Consider the following 24,198-nt stretch of genomic DNA (forward strand, 5'->3'; position numbering starts at 1 on the left):
CTGTTTTTCCAAGCGGCTGCTCTTTTTCCCAGTGGCGCAGTTGGTAATGACACGGGTCTGCAAGCCAAAGGTCGCCAGTTCGATTCCACCTTGGTCAACATGTTTTTTTCCCTACAAATTAATACACTGTCACAGACCAGTAATTCATATTCATCATTTATTACAATTCTGCAAACTTTTATGATTTTACCAGCTTTTGATAATATGGACCTCACATTCTTGTTAACACTCCATGGCACAAATACTCTTCCCTTTAGGCTCTGTGTATGTGTGTGTGTGTATCAATATTTCTCCCATTTTAAAGTATTACTCCTCCATAATTGTATTTCTGTTCAATCAAAGTACTTTTACTACATCTTAGTACTTCTGCTCAATCATAGTATTTCTGCTAAATCATAGTATTTTTGCCAAATCATGATTTTTGTGCCAAATCATAACATTTGTGTTATGTTAAAGTATTACTACTAATTGGAGGAATTTCTGTCATGTTACAGTATATGTGCTAAATATAGTATTTCTGCCAAATCATACTATTTCTACTATGTTATATTTTTCTTTCTAAATACAGCATTTCTGCTATATAATTGTATTTCTGCTTTTTATACTATTTGTGCCTAACATAGTATTTCTGCTAAATTATAGTATTTCTGCTTTTTATACTGTTTGTGCCTAATATAGTATTTCTGCTTTTTATAGGATTTGTGTTTAACCTTCAGAGGTCCTTAGGGACATTTATTGTCTTTTGCATTTTTAATTTTAATATAGTATTTCTGCTAAATTATAGTATTTCTGCTTTTTATAGGATTTGTGCTAAAACATAGTATTTCTACTAAATGTAGTATTTATGCTTAATCATGCTATTTCTATATATTACTATTCTGCTAAATCATACTATTTCTGCTTTTCATAGAATTTGTGCCTAATATAGTATTTCTGCTAAATTACAGTATTTCTGCTTTTTATACTATTTGTGCTAAAACATAGTATTTCTACTAAATGTAGTATTTATGCTTAATCATACTATTTGCATATTGGGGAATTCGTGGCTTCTAAGTCAACAAGTCATCCATGTCATATATCTCTAAAAATTCACATTTTAATGATAAATTGTCAACACTTGAAGATTCCCCCATCTCTTCTGAACAAAACGGTGCAGTGACCGTTCTAGCCCTTACGGTTAGGAAATTATGGTCATTTGTTTTGAGGGGAATCCTTAATGGATAATGTTTATATATATATATTTGTCTTTAAAACATCTTTGCAGACTGACTGTCCTGGACTGGTTGTTGTTGTTTTTTTTTTTTTTCAGGTCTGGTGAACTCAGCTCTTTGGTGTTGGTGTTCAGGAGTAGAGCCTTCTAATAATATTTATTCAAGTTATAGATTTAAAGTTCTGCGAGTTTTTTCTGTAGTAAATAAATATTGTATAGAATATTTAAAATCACCTACATTTTTGATGTTTACAATGCCCATTGTGTGTAATACTGGAATTTCCTACTACCCGTGAACGCCTCATCTTTTACCTGACTGCCGGACATCCGCCTTTCCGCACACTTCGCTGAGTCCGCTCTGGGTGAGTGCTGCTGCTCTGCTTCCCCTCTTCTCTCCTAAATGTTTATAGTCTGTTTGTGCGATTTAACGAGTTCTTGTAGTGATTTATAAAGCCAACCGAGGTATAACTCATATTAGAGTAACACAGTGGTTGCTTTTTCTTAGTGAAACTTTGTCATTTTTGTATGTAAAAGGAGTGTTTGATGAGCTAACAACCCGATGCTAATGCCTAGCGCTCCTTTGAGCCCAGTGTGAAATGAAGATTTGACGGTAAACCACGGTTGATGTGTTGTTTTATTAATTACATTTGGTGTGTTCGTGTTTGTCAGTCTGTTACATAAGGTGCAGTTAGTTCTCTTCACAAATCAGTTGGTTAAAACGGCCTCATTCTTTATGCTGTAAAGGTTTTAACGAACCGCCATCTTAGATTCAGTGTCAGCTGTCGGCAAGATCAAAAGAGCCATTTTACCGCCTCTGACCGAACACGGGAGAAAAAGAGTCACGTTTGTCCAGGTCTTGTGGATTAATTAAGAGAAAGGAGGGGGGAGAAACTGAGGATTAAACATAGGCTATGTCCCCACATACACGGGTATTTTTGAAAACTGAGACTTTACGTTTTCGTTTTAAAAAACAATCCCGTCCACACATAAACGCAGAAATGAAGGAAAACTCTGCTAGGAACCTACCAAAGCAACAGGTGGCGATATATTCCTAAAGTGTAGAAATGTTGGCCAATCAGAAGTCTAGAAGCCTCGGTGGGAAATAGCAAACAAAGATGGGGCATAAAAGCAGAACAGAGTCATATGTGTGGGGGGACAGTAACTGTGTGCGTATATGTAAGCATTTAAACACTGCAGAGAGAACAATTAACAGTAACCGTATTGTAGAAATGCATTTCATTGAAACAATAACGTGGCGCACAGTGTGACGTCAAAAAAGGCGCTGCGTTTTCTCCGTGTCCCTGTCCACACATAAATGCAAAAACGGAGTTTTCAAAAATATCCTGGCAAGCGTTTTTAGTTTTTCAGTGACCGAAAACGCCGTTTAAGTGTGGACGAAAGGTGCAAACGGATAGAAAAATCTCCATTTTCAAAAGTACCTGTGTACATGTGGACATAGCCCAAGAATATTAAGAACTCCTAATTTGTAGACTTTAATTTTTAAGAACTGTTTAACAAGGCTTGTTTGTGCCAACCTAAATCTGCAGCACAGTTTAAATTCTCACTTTGTGGAAAATTAATGAAATAAACAACAGCCCACCTTCACATAAATAAAATATGGCAGTATATTATTAGTAGTATGGTACATAGATATTTATTTTAAAACTACAGCATATTTAATGATACTATGTGCAGTTGGTAATATTTTAGGAAGTAGAATTTGAATGCAGACCACCTCAAATATTAAAGCCTTAAAAATATACATCGTGCAGTTTTTCATGTATGAGTGTTTTGCAATCTTAAATGAGATGTAGACCAAAGAAAACAGAGGAGAGTTGTTGTTTGTATTCCAGCTGTAGTAAACAAAGAAGTTTAGTGAATCTTTTTGACAACAGAGAGTGATGCAGTATTGATGCTGATTTGAGTTTTCTGATCCTGTACTTTTGTTCTTTGTCTTTTGTTACACAGAGTGAACTAGAAGCTTGGTTTTGCCTTTGCTGGTAAGTAAACAGTGATTGTAACTGAAGCAATATGAAATTGGGATTGTGTAACATGTTTAGCAATTTATATACAATAGTTTGGCTTCCTGTGATATCTTGCCATTTGCTCATGGGCAAAAACACATTTAGGATTTATAAGCAGTAAAGCCCCCCCCCACCCCCACCCCGACTAGATCTCTGAGTGTCCCTAAAAATGTCCCTGAAGTTTAATAGGCCATTTATGTCTAATTTTAATTTTAAAAGCTTATCAAAGTATTTCTCTAGTAATTATTGTTTTTATTACACATGTTAAGGCCATTTGAGACTCTGCAATTAAATTTTGCCCTCTTTAGACTAAAGTGAGTTCATTTTGTCTGAGGTAAAGTGCTGGGAAAATTCTTTTTTTTTTCCTTGCAGATTTATTTTGTTCATGCTTTTTTGTCACATGTTTCAAATCATCTAACAGGGATGATATGAATAAATACAAAAAAGCATTTTAAAGTGATGATTTCACGTATGAAGCAGAGAAAACCAAACCAGAGCTATCTGTTCTAATGTGAGAACATGCTGGTCTCTAATACCCAGTTGTGGAAGCCCTGATACGAAGAACTACCATCAAGCATTTATAGTATCAAGTATTATTTGTGATTGTTGCATGCTTTGAAACTGTGATGTTATCATTTGATCAAGTGTGCACTGCGAGCAAATCATTGCTTGTGGTATCTGCTGTGTTATGTAATAGCACAAAAGTATTAGAGCTTTACGTTAATGAGGAATTTCTGTGGCTTATTGCAGATTGATAAAACGACACATCACCTTAATAAAGACAGAAATCTTTAATAAGGTGCAGAAAGAGAAGATCGGGTGTTTATAGTAAAGCTGTTGTAAACAAAGAATTTAACAGATTTTTTTTTTCACTACAGATTGTGATGCAGTATTGACTCTGATGCTGATTTCAGTTGTCTGATTCTGTATTTTTGTTCTTTTGTTACAGAGTGAAACAGAACTTTGGTTTTGCGTTTGCTGGTAAGTAAGCAGCAATTGTAACTGCAGTAATATGACATTGTCACTGTGTAACATGTTTAGCAACTTACCTAACGTAGTTTGGTTTTTGTGACATTACCATTTATTGATGGGCAAAATCAAATGGTCAGAATTTATACCTTGTAGCAGCAAAGGCCCCACACATGACCTCTGACTGTCCCTGAAGTTTAACAGGCCATTTGTGTCTGATTTTTATGTTTGAACACAAACAACTGTTTTTATACAGTTGTTTGTGTTCTCCGTTTGTTTGTGGATTTATGTAGCAGAGCACCACAGTTGTTGATTTATATCTTCACTCATATTCTGCTTATGTATTACATTAAAGTCAGACCACTATAGAAGTATTTTTGCCTGAGTGAACAGAAGTGGTAGGTTAAACATTTAAGCAATAATAAAAAAACTCAGAGAACCAGAGTTGTGAGTAGGCAATGTTGTGTATGTTAAAGCCTGTGTGTAATTTATATACACTAAGTTTAAATCAGTTTCTTAATAATTTGCTTGATACAATGTGTTTAAAATTTTATATAAAAGGGAAATATTGCAAAATACAAAAAGATTCCTGCCAACAGGTACAATGGAAGGACTCTTTATTATAATTTTTGTAATTGCAAAATGGTGTGCCACTGTTGTTACTATAACATGTCAGAATTTACATGTATTTTAGGATTTACATATTCAGATCAGAACTAAAACCTAATGAGGTTTTCCGTTGATTCTAACAGTTGTGGTTTTTTCACACTTTATTAAGCACTGACTTGTGATAGAAAATGATGGAGCTAAAAAGCCATAATCTGTACCAACAAATATTGGTGCCTCTTCTTTGCACTTCTGTAGTATGCATGCCTTTATTACACATGTTATCACCATGTGAGACTCTGTAACTGAAGTTTGTCCTCTTCAGACTACAGTGAGTTCATAAAGGCTTGGAGAAATTGAGGATTTTACTAGTTATTTCATGTCACAGTAAATTGGATTGTGTGCGAAGAGGTTCAACAGTCTAAGTCATTAAACAGTGATCTGATGTGTTGTTTCCTTTCTCTAGGATACTGATCTGATCGTCGCAAGTCTGGTAAGTAAAGGTTTTGTCTGCGGTACAGTGCTGAGAAAGGTCTTTCTTCCTTCCAGATTTATTTTGTTTATGCTTTTTTCACGTTTCAAATCATCTAACAAGGATGACCTGGATAAATACAAAAAGCAGTTTTAAAGTGATGATTTCATTTTTGAACCAGAACAACCTGGTCTAATGTAAAAACATGTTGGTCTCTAATACCCAGCTGTGGATGCCCTGATAGCAACAATTACCATCAAGCATTTACAGTAACTGGTAATGACTGGTTTACATCACTGGGGGATTTTGGTCCACTATAATTTCAGAATTGTCTTAATTAGATCCAAACAGGACAGGCAAAAAAAGAAAAAAGTCTTAATTAAGGCCCAATATAGGGTTTTCAAGTCATACCAAGAATCTTAATTTCATAAATGTCCAGACTGATTAGTTTATACCAAGAGTTTTGTTTCATTCATTCAATTGGACTTGCTTGTGTGCTTCAGATCCTAAGTGTGATTAAACTTAAGCCCAGGACCTGATGAGTTGATGTAGGTCCTGAAGTAGTAAAGGAACTCTGGCACATCACAGTAACAGCACCATGTTTGACTTTAATGCTGGTGTTTTTCTCTCACTATAGATGATTCAGTTTAGTGCAGTTAGTCAGCACAACTCTTGGTTATCATCGAGATATTATTAGGCAACTTGTTTTTGCCTGTTCAGCTACAACATCTGGGAGGGTTTCTGTTTTCTGAGGTCTCCAGATCCTTAGAAATCTCTTTGTAAACCTTTACAGAACTATATGTGTTTGTTTCACATTAGAGCAGCTCACGACTAGCAGTTTAGGGACAATTAAATATTCACATAGGACAGGGGTCTCAAACTCCACTCTTCAAGGGCCGGTGTCCTGAAGCTTTTCCACGTGTCCCTGTTACAAAACACCTGAATAACATTTGTAGGTCATTAGTGAGAGGATAGAATTTCCCTGTGTGCTGAAGTGACATCCCCTAAGACTACTCAAATTTAAGTAATTTAAGTGTTTGGAAAAATGTACTTCTAAAAGTACTTTCATTGCATCATGTTCATTCACTCATGAGCTGCTATAACATGAATCAAATGGCTGAATTACCACCTCAGCATGCAGTCAGGTTCTGTAGAGTTTTGCTAATGACCTACTAATGTTATTCAGGTGTGTTGCAACAGGGACACATAGAAAAGTTTCTGGACACCAGGCCTTAAGGACCAGAGTTTGAGACCACTGGTGGTAGGGCATTGTGGATTTCAAAAGCTTCTTCCCTTAAATCACTGACTAAAAACTGCTTTTTGTAATTTGTCATAATGACTTGCAAAATATAGGTGGGATGAAAACATAAACATAAGACATTTTATAGTGGCCTGATATTTTTATCAAGGCTGTTTTTTGAAAATAATCCTGCCCTAATTTACAAAAGATGAACTGTCTGAAAGTCATGTTTGTTTGTTTGTTTGTTTAAGAAATGTGGGAATGTCCAGCAAAGATCTTACATGCAACAGCTCAGATACAGCACTCACTTCTGTTCTTTTTTTTATCATGAAATGATCTACAAAGAAATTCTCATCATACTAAATTTTGCTAATTAGGCCTTTATATCAGCTATGATACGTTTATTATAGATTTAGTGTAGTGCTTATTGCTGTGTATCAAACATGCCCCAAATGTGACTGAAATATGTAGAAACTGCTGTGTAGAAACTAGCTGTCTCCAAATTTCTCATTTTGCCAAAATTCATACAGAGTGGCCTGAAACTGTCTGCTGTAACCTCAGTGTGTTGGTTTTGTTGGACCATATAATATTTACAGTAAGTTACTGTAGCAGCACGTCTTGGTTTGAGTTTATAGACTTAGTTTATTGTTTTAATAGAAATTAAAAATGTCCTTATAACAGTTCCACCATCATTTGTTAAACATTGTCATTCTGTTCACTCCAATAATTTACTGTAGAAGTCTTTAGTATTTAAAGCCCTACATGTACTGTATTTTTGAGATTATAAGGCATAATGTCAATAAACAAGCCTGTTTTTAAGGCAGATTAAGCCAAACAAACAGTCAGATAAGTCAAACTTTATTCAAGTCATTCATAAACAACTCTCAACACTGTTCAGTTGTAACACATAAAATACAGAACAATACACTCACTTTTTCAGTTCATTCCTCATCCACAAATTCATCAAACTCTTCATGGGTTGATCAGTTTGAAATCTGCTTCATAAGCATGTCTCTTAGCACGTGCCAGGTCCTTGTACACACACCATAATGTTATGTTGAAGCACCGTACGAATTACTCTACGAGGGTCCTGACTATGGTAGCCATAATGCTCTGACAATACATCAAGCAGCCCAGCTTTGTAGCTTACCGAAGTATTACTAAAATATTTGACAGAATTTTGAGCGCTGTGTACCACAGAAATCCCGTTTGAGGTCAGTAAGCATAACCAGAATCGATACGCTAGGCACATTGTATATTTTTGAGATAATGACAGGATTTTAGGTGTGCCATATAGTCTGAAGAATATGGTAAATCCAAGCATGTTGGAAATATGACTAATTCCAGGCCTTTTGTGTCTTACAGGTGACCTGCTGCAGAAGATCCTCTCTCTCTCTATCATTATAAGCAATTCTGTCTATCCTATCACTCTCCCAACTCTTATCTAATTTGAAAGCCATTCTATCTTGTATCCCTCTCTCTACCGCTCTATCTAATTTGAAAGCCATTCTGTCTTGTATCCCTCTATCTCTACCGCTCTATCTAATTTGAAAGCCATTCTATCTTGTATCCCTCTCTCTACCGCTCTATCTAATTTGAAAGCCATTCCATCTTGTATCCCTCTATCTCTACTGCTCTATCTAATTTGAGAATCCAAGTTTTGAGAATCCTTTCAGAATCCAATTTTCAGAAATCCAAGTTACCAGAACTTGATCTATCTGTTACAGAATTCTGAGAGATCTCTGCTCTCACTGCTCTTTCTTTCCTGTCTTTAAACTCTCTCACATTCAGTCATTTTGCTGGAAATTACAAGTTGAATATACAGTAGTAGAATTACAGTACAGTAGAACTTTTAGTAGAAACTACTTACACAGCCCTACATTTGTCATTTTAATTTTGCATTAGACTTTAGTTTGGACTGCTAGTTTGGCTTACTTTGATCAATTGTATAAAATATCACCTTTTTATAAGTTTATTTGTAATAAGATAATCTGGTTATTTTGTAATACATACATTCAGATAAATAATAAATTAGATCCAGTCTGTTAGTCTGTTTCATTGGCTATAACATTTGACTGCAAGTTTATAGTACTATTATTTAAGGACAAACCCATTTTGTCACTCAGTGTAAGTATTCAGTTAGTATTGTCATCGAGAAGCGCCTGAGGACTTCCTGTTTCCTGACTGCTGCAGAAAATCCAGCTGGAGAATCCTCATCACCAGTCATCTTATCACCACACCACCAAAGCTCCATATATTTGATTTCAATTTTAGATATCTGAAAGATTTACATAAACTCCCCTAAGAGCTAAGACTTTTAATATAGCCTGTTGATTGTTGAGATTTATTCTGCATATCATTTTACAGAAGTTGTAATTATTTACCAGTCTGGTTAAAAAAATATAAGTAAAATTATACAGTTTCAAAAAGAGCTACAATAAAACGGATCAAATTGTTTCCAGAGAACTTTGAATTTCCTTTATTTTGAGTTTGGAGTAGAAAATCAGCTTTTTATATATAATAGTACATTTCTCAGATTTAACAGTAATTTGAGGAGTTATACGTTTTTCTGTGTTTCAAGGTTCAGTTTTGTTTACATTTGTGTATAACCACATATAAGCTCCAGGTTGTACTTCAGCAAAATGCCAAGAAAAGGTCAAAGGTCTCAGTCTCAGAAGCTTAGACGTCAGAAGGAGAAAGAACAGCTGAATGTTTCTCAGAGCAGTGAGCAGGTAAAGGTGTGTGTTTCAACTTTTCCCAGCACTGAAGTGCAGAGCAGTGTTCAGACAGCCACAGTGTCTTATGCAGATGTGGTAAAGAAAGGTGTTCCCTCAGTGTCTGTCCCAGAGCCTGAAGTTATGCAGCTAATCCAGACTGAACCCCAGCTAACTGTACAAACACAGCATGATGAAGAGACAGCCACAGTGTCTTATGCAGATGTGGTAAAGAGAGGTGTTCCCTCAGTGTCTGTCCCAGAGCCTGAAGTTATGCAGCTAATCCAGACTGAACCCCAGCTAACTGTACAAACACAGCATGATGGACACGCTCCAGGACAGTCTCATGTACAGGTTACAAACAGTGAAAGTCGTCCACGAGTGAGTAGTGTCTGTGCTTCCCGAAGCCAGGCCGCTCCTAGGTATGGAAAGTACCGAAATCAGCAATGCATGGCTAACAGTTTGGTTTTCCTGTCATTCTTACACGAGGATGAATTTATTACCAGAGCAGATCTAAACCGTGTGTTGGACAAAGGCCATGCCGTCTATTCAGATGCCAGACTGAGGTTTGTGAACAGTGTGTTTCTAGCCTGCGATGAACTTCCTTCAGTTGTTACCAGCCGCAGACACGAGTATCAAGTCGACATGTCTCAGTTTGCTCATTACGGCACATTTGATGGTACAGATCACTTTCCGAGCCTTGAACAGGGATTACAGTGTTTGGCTTCAGACGTTCGCTATGCTTTGCTAGTCATGGGAGGAACAGTCATCGCTGTTAGCAGGCTGACTTCAGGTGAATATGCATATTTTGACCCTCACCCACGTAAGTCTACTGGTATGCCATTATCGCCAAGTGTAAGTGGTGGAACTGCAGTTATGTTGAAGTTCACACGTCTTAATGACATGATTGACAGGATCAAATGTTTGTACAGAATGTTCAGCATCGCACCAAGCTGCACTTATGAGCTACAGCCCATCGAGTTTCACAGTGAAAACGCTGCTGACCAAAGAGATGCTAATCAAACCACCGAATACAGACAAACAGCTACAACTGTTACAGCACCAGCTTTAAATGAAGTTGTTCATGAAATAAACTCCCAAACATCTACTGACCAGACACAGAAGACTGTGAGAGACACTTTAACGACTGAAGTGACATCATCCAGAGTGGATTATTCAAATGAGACAGCTGCTACTGAAAACAACCATCTTCCTTCTGAGTATTTAGAAAAAGAAACATCTGCATCTTCTGTGAGAGAAACGCAGGTAACATCAGATTCTGTTCCTCAGAATGATTCAAACAGTGCCTCCTGTTTAACTAAGACAACAGAGGAACTCTCAGATAAACTGCTGAAACGTAATAAACAGGAAAGGCAAAAAATGAGGAGAAGATTATTAGCCCAAGAAAAACTACCACAGAGAAAGGAAAATCAGAAAAAGAAAGAAAGGCAGATGTACACTTTTGATGAAAGTTTTAAGGCAAAGAAAAAAGGTTGTAGTAGAAAGTCTAATGATCCTGATCACAGACAGAAGAAGAGTGTGTACAAAAAATATCTGTATAAACTAAATGCTACATATAGAGAGAAACAGAGAGAACATTTCAGAAGAACCTATAGAGAAAGTGCTAAAATAAGAGAGAAAAAAAGAGAATGTGTCATAAGGATGTATAAAGACGATTCTTTATTCAGAGAAAAGCAGAAGGAACAGATAACAAGAACATATAGAGAATCTCCCGTGTTCCGAGAAAAGCAGAAGGAACGTATGAGAAAAACATATAAAGAATCTTATAGACAATTTCCTATGTTTAGAGAACAGCAGAAGGAACGTATAAGAAGAAATTACAGAACTTGTGCTGAATTCAGAGAAAAACATAAAGCTTACATGAGGTCATATGTATATAACCTATATAAAAAAAGCGAAGATTTTAAACAGAAAAAACGATCTTATCTGACTAAGCGTTATGGAGAAGAAAAACAATTTCAGCAACAACACAAGGACAATATGAGAGAACGAATGAGAGTAAAATATTGGAACGGTTTTTCTTTCAGACAGATGCATAATATCAGATGTGCAATGAATATAAAACGGAAATATCGCCAGATGCATCGACCAGCTGAGACTTTACAGTGTCATCCAGAGAACACTTTAATGAATGAGGCCATATCTCGTTTCAGATCAAACATTAAGTCAGCACCATCTTATGTTTGTACTGTTTGTCTAAAAGCTTCTTTTCCTAATCAGGTGAAAATCTGCAAAAGAGAAAATTACTCAAAACACCAGACTGTAGCTCATCAGTGCCTAACTGGTAAATTTGTTCATGTGTGTGATGAAGCATGTCATGATCACTGCAGCTTTCCTGTTGAGAGAAAAAAAGAGTATATCTGTCACACGTGTCACAGTTCCCTCAAAAGTGGATGCATGCCCAGGCTTGCTGCTGTTAATGGTTTAGAACTGCAGGATATTCCAGCTGAACTTTGTGATCTCAACATTCTGGAGAGACATCTGATTGCCAAATGCATACCATTTGCTAAGATTATTCCTCTTCCAAAGGGGAGACAGAGACTCATACGTGGTAATGTGGTGTGTGTACCATCTGAGGTCCAACAAACAGTTGACAGTTTACCGAGGATCAGAAGCCAATCACAGATCATGAGGATAAAGCTGAAAAGACGACTGTGCTACAAAGGCCATCAGCTGTTCCAGACTGTCACCTGGTCTAAACTCATTCAAGCTCTGCGTAAACTGAAACAAATTCATCCACAGTACACAGATATTATTATCAGAGATGATGCATTGCTTTGTGATCCAACGTTACCTGATGATGACAGCAGTGATGAAGCCAGCATGGCAAGTGATGATTATAATGAAGCAGATTTAATGGAAATTGACAACTATGAAAAAGATGCCCTTTTGTGTGAAAGTGAGTCTCAAAGTGACCAAGATATTAATATGCAATCCTGTGATGAACAACCAGAGGAACAAAATCCAGATGAACCAGAAAGTGATTTGAGCAATGGAGGTTTTGCTCTAGAAAGTTGTCTGCAGCCTGTAGACATTTCAGAAGAGATTCTCTGTTTCACTGATAACACATATTGTGTGGCTCCTGCAGAAAGAAACAATCCTGTTAGCTTCTTCAGAACTCCTCATTTGGAAGCCATGGCATTTCCTGTGCAGTTTCCTACCGGTCAGAATACACTGGATGAAAAGAGACGTCTCAAGCTCACACCAAGTGCTTACTTCAAGTCAAGGCTTTTCAACATTGATGCAAGATTTGCTAAAGACACAAATTACTTGTTTTTCTCACAGTTTGTCACTGAAATACATTTGGCTAATTCCAGCATGACAATACAGCTAAGGAAAGGTAAAACTATGACCAAAGATGGACGCAAAATCACATCAGGAATGTTACAAAGTAAGACAGAAGTAGAGAAGCTGGTAAGAAATAAAGATGCAATCAGATTTATGCAGCCACTCAGAGGAACTCCAGCTTACTGGCAGAAAACTACCAGAGATCTATTCAGCATGGTTCGCCAAATAGGAACACCTCAGTTCTTTGTCACTTTCTCTGCTGCTGAGATGAGATGGCCTGAAGTGATTCAAGCAATAAAGAGACAGCAAGGTGAAGAGGTTGATTTTGAAGCCCTGGACTGGTCAGAAAAGTGTGAAATTCTAAGATCAAATCCAGTAACCACCATGCGAATGTTTGATAAACGTGTTGAGGCTTTGTTCAGAGATTTGCTTTTTTCTCCTGCACAGCCCCTTGGTGAGATCATTGATTACTTTTACAGAGTTGAGTTCCAGCACAGAGGTAGTCCACATATACACATGTTGCTGTGGATTCGAGAAAAGGTAGAAGCAGATGTGGATGATGACCAAACTGTCTGTGACTTTGTTGACAGATACATCTCAGCTCAACTCCCTGATCCAGAAAAACAACCTGAACTGCACAAAAAAGTCACTGAGCTACAAAAGCACAGCAAAAACCACACAAAGACATGCTTTAAGAGTGTGAACTCTGGTTGTAGATTTGGGTTTCCCAAACCACCAGCCACAAGAACAATGATTGTGAGACAGGATGAGGATTCAGACACTGAAGCTGCAAAAGCCAAACTCAGACCTTTGTTGAACCTGCTGAAGGAACCTGAAGCTGCTTCCCTCACCATAGAGCAGATTTTGTCACGATGCAACTTGACAATGAATGAGTATGAACAATGCCTCCAAGACATAAACAAGAAAACAGCTCTGATTCTGAAACGTGACCCAAATGAGTGTTGGATCAACAATTACAACCCAGACCTGCTTGAAGCCTGGAACTCTAATTTAGATGTCTCATTCATTTTGAATGCCTATTCATGTATAGAATACCTCTGTAAATATATAACAAAGAAAGAATCTGGCCTCTCTGAATACCTGAAGACAGTTATTGACAACTCTGATAAGAACACCGTCAATGAATGTGATGAAATGAGAGCTGTGATGCAAGCTTACTCAAAAAAGAGAGAAATCAGCGCACAGGAGTGTGTGACTCGAGTCTGTGGCCTAAAAATGAAAAAATGTTCCCGCAGTGTTGTATTTGTACCAACAGATGATAACCCAGTAAAAATGAGTCGGCCCATGAGCTTCCTGGAAAGCACAACACACGACAGTTGTAATATTTGGATGACAAGTTTGAGTGATAAATACAAATGCAGACCTGAGACCCCAGAATATGAGGAAATGTCACTGGCTGATTTTGCTGCCTTGTGCAGGTTGGTGAGTGGTCCAAATGAAGGAAAAGATGTGCTTCCTCTTCTAAACCAGCTTGGATTTGTACAAAGGCGAAAGAATGATAAACCAGCTATAATCAGGTATTACCACTGTTCACAGGAAAAAGATCCTGAGCAATATTATGGTCGACTGTTGAGACTTTACCTTCCACACAGATCAGAGCAGGAACTGAAACCACAAGGGTTCCAAACCTATCAGTCCTTCTACAACTCAGGTTTTGTACGACTTCCATGTTCAGACCACAGTGAGTCTGTGAAAAGGGTTGTGAAAAGAAATAAAGACAAGTATGAGAAGAACTCTGAGGATATTGAGAGTGCACTGGAAGAGTTTGAACAAAATAGGGATGTTGTGATTGATGAATGGTGTAATCTTGCTCCTGAATCTGAAGTTGTGAGGCTGCAATGTGATGAGAATCTTCCTGAGAGACATTCTGATGATGAGAACGAACAGGAGAATGTCCCCGACTACAGTCGTCAGTCTGATGCTGTAACAAAGATCAGAGCCATCAGAGAACAACCTGCAGTAGATCCAGCCGTGGTACGTGTAATGTATCAGAATCTGAACCAGAAGCAGGCCTGCGTGTTCTATGCTATAAGAGACTGGTGTATTCAGCGAGTTTGTGGTTTGAACCCAGATCCATTTTTCTTCTATATCAACGGTGGTGCAGGAACTGGAAAGTCACATCTGATTAAGTGTATTCACTCTGAAGCATCAAAGATCCTGAGCAGACTGCCTGCTAATGCAGAAGAAGCTGACATATCAAATCCAACTGTTTTACTGACTTCATTTACCGGTACAGCAGCTTTTTCTATCAATGGCTCTACATTACATTCTCTACTGAAACTACCCAGGAGTCTGAAACCACCCATTCAAGGACTTGGTAACCAACTGGATGAAGTCAGATCTGAGCTGATGAATGCTGAAATTATTGTTATTGATGAGATTTCAATGGTTTCAAAACCCCTTTTTGCTTATGTGGATGCAAGACTGAAACAAATCAAAGGCACTCAGAGACCTTTTGGTGGAATGTCAGTTTTAGCTGTTGGAGATTTTTACCAGCTGCCACCAGTGCGACAGTCTAAACCTCTCTGTGTTTACGATCCAGAACAGATTGACCTATGGCAGGAGCATTTTCAGATGATCACTCTAACCGAGATCATGCGTCAGAAAGATGATGTGGCCTTTGCAGAGATGCTGAACAGGATTAGAGTCAAAGAAAAGACAGATGAGCTTTCTCAGTGCGACAGAGATTTGTTGTCACAGGCTGTGACTGCACCAGAAGAATGTCCAACTGAGGTCTTACACATTTATGCCACCAACAAGAATGTGGAATCCCACAACACAGATACCCTGAAGAAGCTTCATTCAAACATCATAATCATCAATGCAGACGATTTCCAGAAGGATAAATGTACAGGCAGAATGGAACGAAGAGACAAACCATTTACAGGTGGGCGAAATGATTTACCTGACACTCTGAATGTTGCTGAAGGAGCTCGAGTCATGCTGACCAGAAACTTGGACACACTAAATGGTTTAGTCAACGGTGCTTTTGGTATACTGGTAAAGGTGGTGAGATCTGAAAATGATGGACACATAATTAAACTGGGGCTCAGGATGGACAACCGGCAGCCTATGAGACACAACCGCAGTGCTAATGCAGCATCTGATGATCTTGTTTACATTGAGAGAGCAGAGGAGAGTCTGAAGTTTAAAGGAGCGGTACGCAGACAGTTTCCTGTAAAGCTAGCATTCGCTTGCACAATTCACAAAACTCAGGGTCTTACAACACAGACAGCTGTAGTTTCAATGAAGAACATTTTTGAACCAGGTATGGCTTATGTTGCTCTCAGCAGGGTGACGTCTCTCAGTGGACTCTATTTGCAGGACTTGGATGAGAAAAAGATTTACGCCAATTCTGAGGTAACTGCAGCGCTCCAAACCATGAGACAAGCCAGTGTTGAGGAAATGATGCCTCTTCTTCAGGTCAGAGAAACAGCCAGCAGACTTGACACTCTTACACTGATCCATCACAATACGGAGGGTTTGCCATCTCACATCAGTGACATCAAGAGTCATCATGAAATGTGTTTAGCAGATGTTTTGTGTCTCACTGAGTCTCACCTTCAAGGCTCCTTTGTTGCAGACAGTCTTCATTTGGACGGCTACACCATGTTCAAACGCAACAGACATGTGTCCTACACAAACTTTCCTCACATGGCCAGCAGAAGTGGTGGGGGAGTTGTTGTGTATTTGAGGAATCATTTTCAGGTTCAGGTAAAACAGTATCTGCATAATGTCACTGATCTTGAGTTTTTAGTGTTGAAGGTTCAGGCTCCATTCCCTGCACTCATTGCTGTTGTGTACAGACCCCCTGACTACAGTTTGACACCATTCATGCAAAACCTGGTAAGTCTTTTAGATTCACTTGAAATAATGGACTGTCACCCAATAATTGTGTGTGGAGATTTTAATGAGAACCAGTTGCAGAGTGGAAGAAAACAGATTCTGGAGCAGTTTCAGTCGAGAGGGTATTCACAGCTGATCACTTCTGCCACTACAGACAAGAACACCCTGCTTGACCTCATTTTTATTTCTCAGCCACAGAAATGTCTGTATTCAGGTGTTCTGAGATCATATTACAGTTACCACAACCCTGTCTTTTGTGTCCTGTCCTCGAGCCAATCATGAAGTCGTCTGGTGAGTTTTGAAACAATTACAGATCATGTTTGTTACAGAGTTTACTGATTGTAGAGCATGAAAAAGATTTTTCATTGAAAAAAGGGTCTTCCCTACTCTGTCTGTCAGAAGACCCTTTCTTATTGCAATGTTATTAATCATTTCACCAAATCATTGCTGAACTTCATGCAGAGCAGAGAACATCTGCTATCATGCACCTCTGATCTGAAATGTGCTGCAACATTTATTAAACCAACATCATTTCTTTTATTCTCATGTTTTAAATGACTAAATCTTTTTACTGTGATGTATGTAGCTCAACAAACGAGATCTTCCCCTCCAAGGGCTTGAAAATATGAAATAGTAAATAAATAAATCCCACATAAATGCAGGTATTTATTATGGGTCACATGAATAAATACAGACAATTATATTTTCTTGATTATAGTAGATTTTGTAGAATCAAAAGTTTTTGTGATGAATGAGTTTTTGCTTATCATGTTTTACAGGTAAAAAATGTCAAAAGTTATAAACTATCTTTAGGCTACCAGAGATGTCTATAATGATACATTATGTAGAGAAAAACATTAGTACAGCTTACAGAATATGTATAAAAACTGATTTAGAAGTAAATGGATAGTTTTCTGAAAGTTCTCGACTACAGTTTAACACCACCCACCCAGATCAGCCCCCAAGTGTCTATGTAATGCTGGTATGGTGTGTGAGTTTGACTTGGCCTTTATCCGGGTGGGTTTGGGTTTGGGTGGATAAAGGCCAAGTCAGAATTCTCTGAGCAGCTGGAAAAAGCTGCTAATAAACAAAGACATCAAAAAGTGTGGGCTTTAGGTGTAGCCCCCGCTTTCTGATGCACTAATTAGACTTAGTAACCGACACCCCATACCAGCATTACATAGACACTTGGGGGCTGAGCTGGGTGGGTGGTGTTATAAGCACGTGTTTTGTTAGATATATTTTTTCAGACACCATCTTCATGAACTGCTGAGCCAAACCTGATCCATCAGTGCTGGACTGCACAGATAACTACATGCCACAAGGAGACTGCTGTGTTATGAATTGCCATACCAGTGTGTCTTCAATGGAGAAGATGACACACCCATCACCTGACCTCCTGCCTGATCTGGAGACCATCATCATGCTACCACACTACACACCTCTGAGACCATCAATGATGACTCATACTGAGGAAACTGTATTTCCTGTCAGAGATGCTCAGTGATCCTCAGAGCAGAGAGAGGTATCATTCTTTATCTTTGATAAAAAAAATGTCAGTGTTTTTAATTCAATTAATTAATTTAAATCCTGTTTATTGCATAAATAATTCCACACTCAAATGATTATACTTGTTGACACTTTTTGAGTTTTAATTCACATTATGGATTACAAATCTATGCTTTTTCTACTCTGTCTCTCTGTGCAGGTATTGCTGTCTTCTGAGTTCTTCCGTGTCCCAACTGAGGCCTTCAAACCTCATTGCAGAGCTCATGTCTTTCCTCACCATCATGTGAGTGTGAGATTGCTCTGGATTCTGGTTATGTGGTCTGCAGCACCTATAAGGTATTTCAACATTGTTCATTGTATAACTTATTTGTAGTTTTTAGGGTTTCTACAGACAAAAAAAATGTTCCTTTTTCTGTATTTTTTAGAACAAGCTCGTCCAGTGTGCCTGCATTCCAGCTTCTTAGACTCTACGCAAGTGGACAGAGTATCAGTGTTTGGCCACTCTTACAGACACTGACTTCTGTCAACTCACTTCTACTGATCGGGCACCTCACTCCAGGAAGACAGAGGGCTGCAAGCCTGTCATCATTTCCAGTGTGGCTTTGTATTCTTGGGGTAGCATCAGATTTTTCCCACAAATATTCAAAGGTAACACTTGTTTTAAGCTTAGTTATTAAATCAAAAGTCTTCCCTTGTGTCATGTCTGTGAAGGTTCTCATGATGTCCTTTGATGTAGTCTCTCTCTTCACTTGCATACCCACTACAGAGGCAGTGGAGACTGTCAGAAAACAACTGCAAGAAGACAGCTCCTTGGAAGACAGGACCAACTTCACACCCGATCAGATGTGCACACTGTTAGACCTCTGCCTCACCACTACATATTTCAAATACAACGAGGGTTTCTACAGGCAAAAACATGGCTGTGCCATGGGTTCCCCTGTGTCCCCTTTTGTAGCCAACCTTTACATGGAGGAAGTGGAAAGGAAGGCTCTTGGCTCTTTCAAAGGAAGAGTACCCAGCCACTGGTACAGATATGTGGACGACACCTGGGTCAAAATCAAAAGGCAAGAAGTGGAATCCTTCACTGCGCACATTAACGCCGTGGATAAAAAAATCAAGTTCACCAGGGAAGACACAAAGGACGACTGTTTGCTTTTCCTGGACTGCGCTGTGCACATTGAAGAGAACGGCAAACTCAACATCGAAGTTTACCGGAAGCCCACACACACGGACCAGTACCTCCTCTTTGGCTCCCATCACCCTCTGGAACACAAACTTGGAGTAATTAGGACACATCCCCCCCCCCCGGGCAGAACATGTTCCCTCTAAGCCTGAAGGGAAAAAGAAGGAACACACACATGTAAAGGAAGCACTCAAAACGTGTGGCTATCCTAATTGGGCGTTTATAAAGTCAGCAAAGATGCACAGAAAAGAACATCAGATACCAGCGAGGGAGGATAAGAAAGACAGATGCAACAACATTGTCATCCCCTATGTACTAATTAGATTTAGTAACCGACACCCCATACCAGCATTACATAGACACTAGGGGGCTGAGCTGGGTGGGTGGTGTTAAAAGCACTTGTTTTGTAGATATATTTTTTCAGACACGGCACAGTCTCCTTTGTGGCAAAACCTTCAAACTTCACCATCCTCAGCTGAAACAACAACATCTTAACACCATCTTCATGAACTGCTGAGCCAAACCTGATCCATCAGTGCTGGACTGCACAGATAACTACATGCCACAAGGAGACTGCTGTGTTATGAACTGCCATACCAGTGTGTCTTCAATGGAGAAGATGACACACCCATCACCTGACCTCCTGCCTGATCTGGAGACCATCATCATGCTGCCACACTACACACCTCTGAGACCATCAATGATGACTCATACTGAGGAAACTGTATTTCCTGTCAGAGATGCTCAGTGATCCTCAGAGCAGAGAGAGGTATCATTCTTTATCTTTGATAAAAAAAATGTCAGTGTTTTTAATTCAATTAATTAATTTAAATCCTGTTTATTGCATAAATAATTCCACACTCAAATGATTATACTTGTTGACACTTTTTGAGTTTTAATTCACATTATGGATTACAAATCTATGCTTTTTCTACTCTGTCTCTCTGTGCAGGTATTGCTGTCTTCTGAGTTCTTCAGTGTTCCAACTGAGACATTCAAACCTCACTGCAGAGCTCATGTCTTTCCTCACCATCATGTGAGTGTGAGATTGCTCTGGATTCTGGTTATATGGCCTGCAGCACCTATAAGGTATTTCAATATTGTTCATTGTATAACTTATTTGTAGTTTTTAGGCCTTAACACAAATAAAATGTTCCTTTTTCTGTATTTTTTAGAATAAGCTCGTCCAGTGTGCCTGCATTCCAGCTTCACAGAAAAGAACATCAGACACCAGCGAGGGAGGATAAGAAAGACAGACACAACAACATTGTCATCCCCTATGTAGCCGGTGTATCAGAAAAACTCAGGAGAGTTTTCTCCAAATACGACATCCCAGTGTACTTCAGACCCAGTAACACACTCAGACAGAAACTGGTTCACCCGAAAGACAAAACTCCTAAACACAAACTTAACAATGTGGTGTACGCTGTACAGTGCAGCGAGGAATGCCCAGACTTCTACATCGGAGAGACCAAACAGCCACTTCACAAGCACATGGCACAACATAGAAGAGCCACCTCCACGGGACAAGACTCAGCAGTTCATCTGCATCTAAAGGACAAAGGTCAGTCTTTGAGGATGCCAATGTTCACATTTTGGACAGATGGAGGAGTGAAAGAAGCCATTTACGTCCACTGTGAGCGACCATCTTTAAACAGAGGCGGTGGTTTACGACACCAACTGTCTGCCATCTATAATCCAGTTTTGAGTTCCCTCCCCAGACACCGTAACGTCCTCCCCAGACACCGTAACGTCCACTCACATCCTGGGAGTGGGCGTGGGTGATTTCCTGACCTCAGGAAATCACATGATAGGGTGGGGCCAGGTTTCACAATGAGCTCACCCGAAACCCTGGCTGATTGGGACCCACACCCACTTTCATACCTTGGCTCATGTGATTAGGTAGAGGATCATCAGGGGGTTCTTTGTCCCTCTTTGGGGGGAAACTCCCACTGGGTTTAAATCTGGGACTCTCCACCATTGACCCTTAGAACTGAAGAAGCTTCTCGGATGAGAGGTGAAACGTCTTCAAGGAACTCAAAGAAGTCCAGACGCTTTTCTTTCCAAGCTCCTTAGACTTCACTTGTGTTAATTACATTTTATTTGTTGTTGTTTTCTTTTAGATTTATATGCAGTGATTGGATGTGGTGGAGCTTTGTTAATCGTGTGGAAAACATCTGTTTGTGATGATATTTACAATGAGGCTTTAAGGTGACAGTTTCCATGTAATTTCAATCCTTTTACTAAGCAAAAACATGTTTGCAATTAACATATTTTTTCAGTTTTGTCTTTTGGATTTATGGTTAACATTCCTCTGTGACAGCAAATACTAAACTGGTCCAAGTAACCAGCATATCATTGGTCAAAGGCAAAAAGGACCACATGTCACACTAGCAATGAATTTTTGACTGTGTTTGTGTTAGTATAGAGTAGGTCTAACAGTGGTTTTCCACATCTGCTCTAATATATATAGATAATGGGTCAGACATATAAAGTCATTTTGAAAAGTTCATAAAGGTCATTTATATGTGTTCCTCTTTATCATTTTATATCAGGTCACACAGCTGACTTGAGTTTTGATCAGAGTAGAACCATAACATTCATGCTAATGGTTCTACTGTTTACAGTTACTTTATGATGGATTTCACCCTGGTCACAGCACTATGTGAAAAGCTGTTAGAGGTAAAGTTAAGCCAATTAATACATCATCATAAGTCACTCTCTAACGCAGGGCAGTGATTATTATTCACTGTAATTTATTCCACAACAATGTTCTTTATTTGATTCTTTAAATGTGCACATCGATTGTTTAGCTCTGTGACTCTCCACACCTGAAATATATCACAATGTGGACTTCATTTCGACAGTATTTTGTAGATTGGTACCATATTTATCATCGAATCATCTTGTGCACTTATTAACTAAATGTTGTTTGTTTGTTTTTTTTGTTTGTTTGTTTGGGGGTTTTTTGTTGCCATTTTTACCTTTCACCAACTGTGTAAATTCTGCAATTTTACCTTGGTTTTGTTTCACATCAGTTTATCTGCTGGCTGGTATTCCTGTCTTCCTTCTCTCACCCCAACCGGTCGCAGCAGATGGCCGCCCCTCCCTGAGCCTGGTTCTGCTGGAGGTTTCTTCCTGTTAAAAGGGAGTTTTTCCTTCCCACTGTCGCCAAAGTGCTTGCTCATAGGGGGTCATATGTCATATGATTGTTGGGTTTTTCTCTGTATCTATGAAGCGCCTTAAGGCGACTTTTGTTGTGATTTGTTGCTATATAAATTGAATTGAATTGGTTTTCTTTCTTTTCTAATGTTTCTGGTCATTTTTCACAGTTAAACAAGTAACTTTGAGGTTACGTCATCGTTTTCAGCTGTTATCTGTATACATTTTTTTCCTAATAATTACATTTCTGCAAAATTATAGCAGTTCTGGTAAGTTGTAATATTTCTGCCAAGTTATTAATTTTTTAATAAATTATTACATTTCTGCTAAGTTGTAGCTTCTGGTAAACTACAACATTTCTGCTGAATTGTTATGTTTCTTCTAAGTTATTGCATTTCTGCTAAGTTATTACATTTTTGCTAACTTGATGTTCTTCTGCAAAGTTATTAAAATTTCAACAACTTTTTAAACGCTGACTTTGATTTCTTCAGCTTCTTCAGCTATTTTCAACTATTTTCAGCAGACAGCTTCAGCTTTACAGTTTCCTCTAAGTGATTGCAGTTCTGCTAAGTTATTCCATTTTAGCAAAGTTCCTTTGCTTCTGCAAAGTTTTTACAATTTCTGCAACTTTTCAGCTTTTTCAGCTACTTTTTGCATACAGCTTCAGCTTTAAGCATCCACACTGCATTTTCGCAGGAAATGCAAATTTTTCTAGTTATTATTATTATTCTTCAAGTTGCTTCCGTACACTTTTCGCCGTAGAACTACTTCCACAATTTTCAGCCGATTTTCACCGTTCAAATTTTAAACTATTCTGCTATTTTTGCTCTTTCCGGCTATGACTTTTGCTATTTTTTTGCTATTATACTTTTTAAAATATTAAGCTTTTTTCCTTTAATTTGTCCCATTGAAATGAATGGGAAACTTCAGCAATTCTGCTAAAATTTGCTTGTTTTTGAAACTTAACTACTTCCTCATACTTTCACCTAGAACAACCATTCAAATTTTAAAATGTTCACAAATTATTGGGCTATTCAGGTATGATTCAGCTTTTTCAAATCTTTTACTGTTTTACTTTTATGCCTCTTAAAGTTTTGAGTTGCAAAATTGTGATTTTTCACAAAATACATGTGTTGTTATGGTTGCTATGCTCTTGGCTTCCAGTGTGCCACTGAAGGTTTTGCAATTTTCACTTCATGTCCGAACAACTTCCTGCTACTTGCTCAATTTTCACTCAACTTCCACAAATTATACATCAAAACGTAGGTATTTTTGCTGGCTTTCAGAAAATGTCACCATCATTGTTGTGGGATTTATATAATTTTGGCAAATCTCCTCAGACTAACACAAGGTCAGAAAACTCTCCATATAAAGTCAATGGAGAGTTTGTTCAAAATCACCGCTGCATTTCTGTAATGAGAGGCATATTCGAATCGTCATATCTCCTTAACGAAGCAAAGTTAAGACATGAGGCTTGTCCCGGTATATCTTCAGACACTCGTGACGCTCACAATTCAAGAATTATTTTCTCACCTATTACCGTTCTGAAATGAGTTGGACTTGTTTGAGGGTAGGAAATTTGTCCTTCGCTCAGATTTCTTCAGATTTCAAACTGTGGAAATGAACCACTTTTTTCTCTCGTCATAACTTTTTGTTGGATTTCCACAGAGACCTGAAAATTTCCATGATTGTTCACCAAAGCCTGCTGTCTCTTACGGTGAAAGAATGATATCGATACTCCAAATAGATTTAGAGTTAGAAAGCGTTGTTTGAGGGCAAGTCAAGGCAGTTTTTGCTTCGCTCTACTCAGTTATGGTGCATTAGAAGTCAAATATCTTTAATAATTCATATTTTAATGATAAATTGTAAACACTGGAAGATTCCCCCATCTCTTCTGAACAAAACGGTGTAAGAATGACCGCTCTAGCCCCTA

General features: G+C 38.4%; 1 protein-coding gene and 2 long non-coding RNA genes across 3 annotated transcripts; all 3 read left to right on the plus strand.

Annotated features, from left to right (window-relative positions):
• The first annotated feature begins 2,122 nt into the window (after positions 1 to 2,122).
• On the plus strand, positions 2,123 to 8,987 carry LOC145421948 (uncharacterized). The gene is made up of 4 exons (XR_013903322.1): positions 2,123 to 3,210; positions 4,184 to 4,215; positions 5,276 to 5,302; positions 7,887 to 8,987. It is a non-coding gene; the product is annotated as an uncharacterized LOC145421948 (long non-coding RNA).
• A 3,055-nt stretch (positions 8,988 to 12,042) lies between these two features.
• Positions 12,043 to 18,236, plus strand: LOC145419263 (uncharacterized). Its single transcript, XM_080292897.1, has 2 exons — positions 12,043 to 17,936; positions 18,120 to 18,236. Exon 1 carries the CDS (start codon positions 12,080 to 12,082, stop codon positions 16,691 to 16,693), a length of 4,614 nt encoding a protein of 1,537 aa, XP_080149023.1. The 5' UTR covers positions 12,043 to 12,079; the 3' UTR covers positions 16,694 to 17,936; positions 18,120 to 18,236.
• Positions 18,237 to 20,051: 1,815 nt separating this feature from the next.
• Positions 20,052 to 22,735, plus strand: LOC145421868 (uncharacterized). Its single transcript, XR_013903242.1, has 2 exons — positions 20,052 to 20,192; positions 20,279 to 22,735. It is a non-coding gene; the product is annotated as an uncharacterized LOC145421868 (long non-coding RNA).
• The last annotated feature ends 1,463 nt before the right edge of the window (positions 22,736 to 24,198 follow it).

The sequence above is a fragment of the Astatotilapia calliptera genome, chromosome 18 (genome assembly GCF_964374335.1).
Source record: "Astatotilapia calliptera chromosome 18, fAstCal68.1, whole genome shotgun sequence".
Lineage (NCBI taxonomy): Eukaryota > Metazoa > Chordata > Actinopteri > Cichliformes > Cichlidae > Astatotilapia > Astatotilapia calliptera.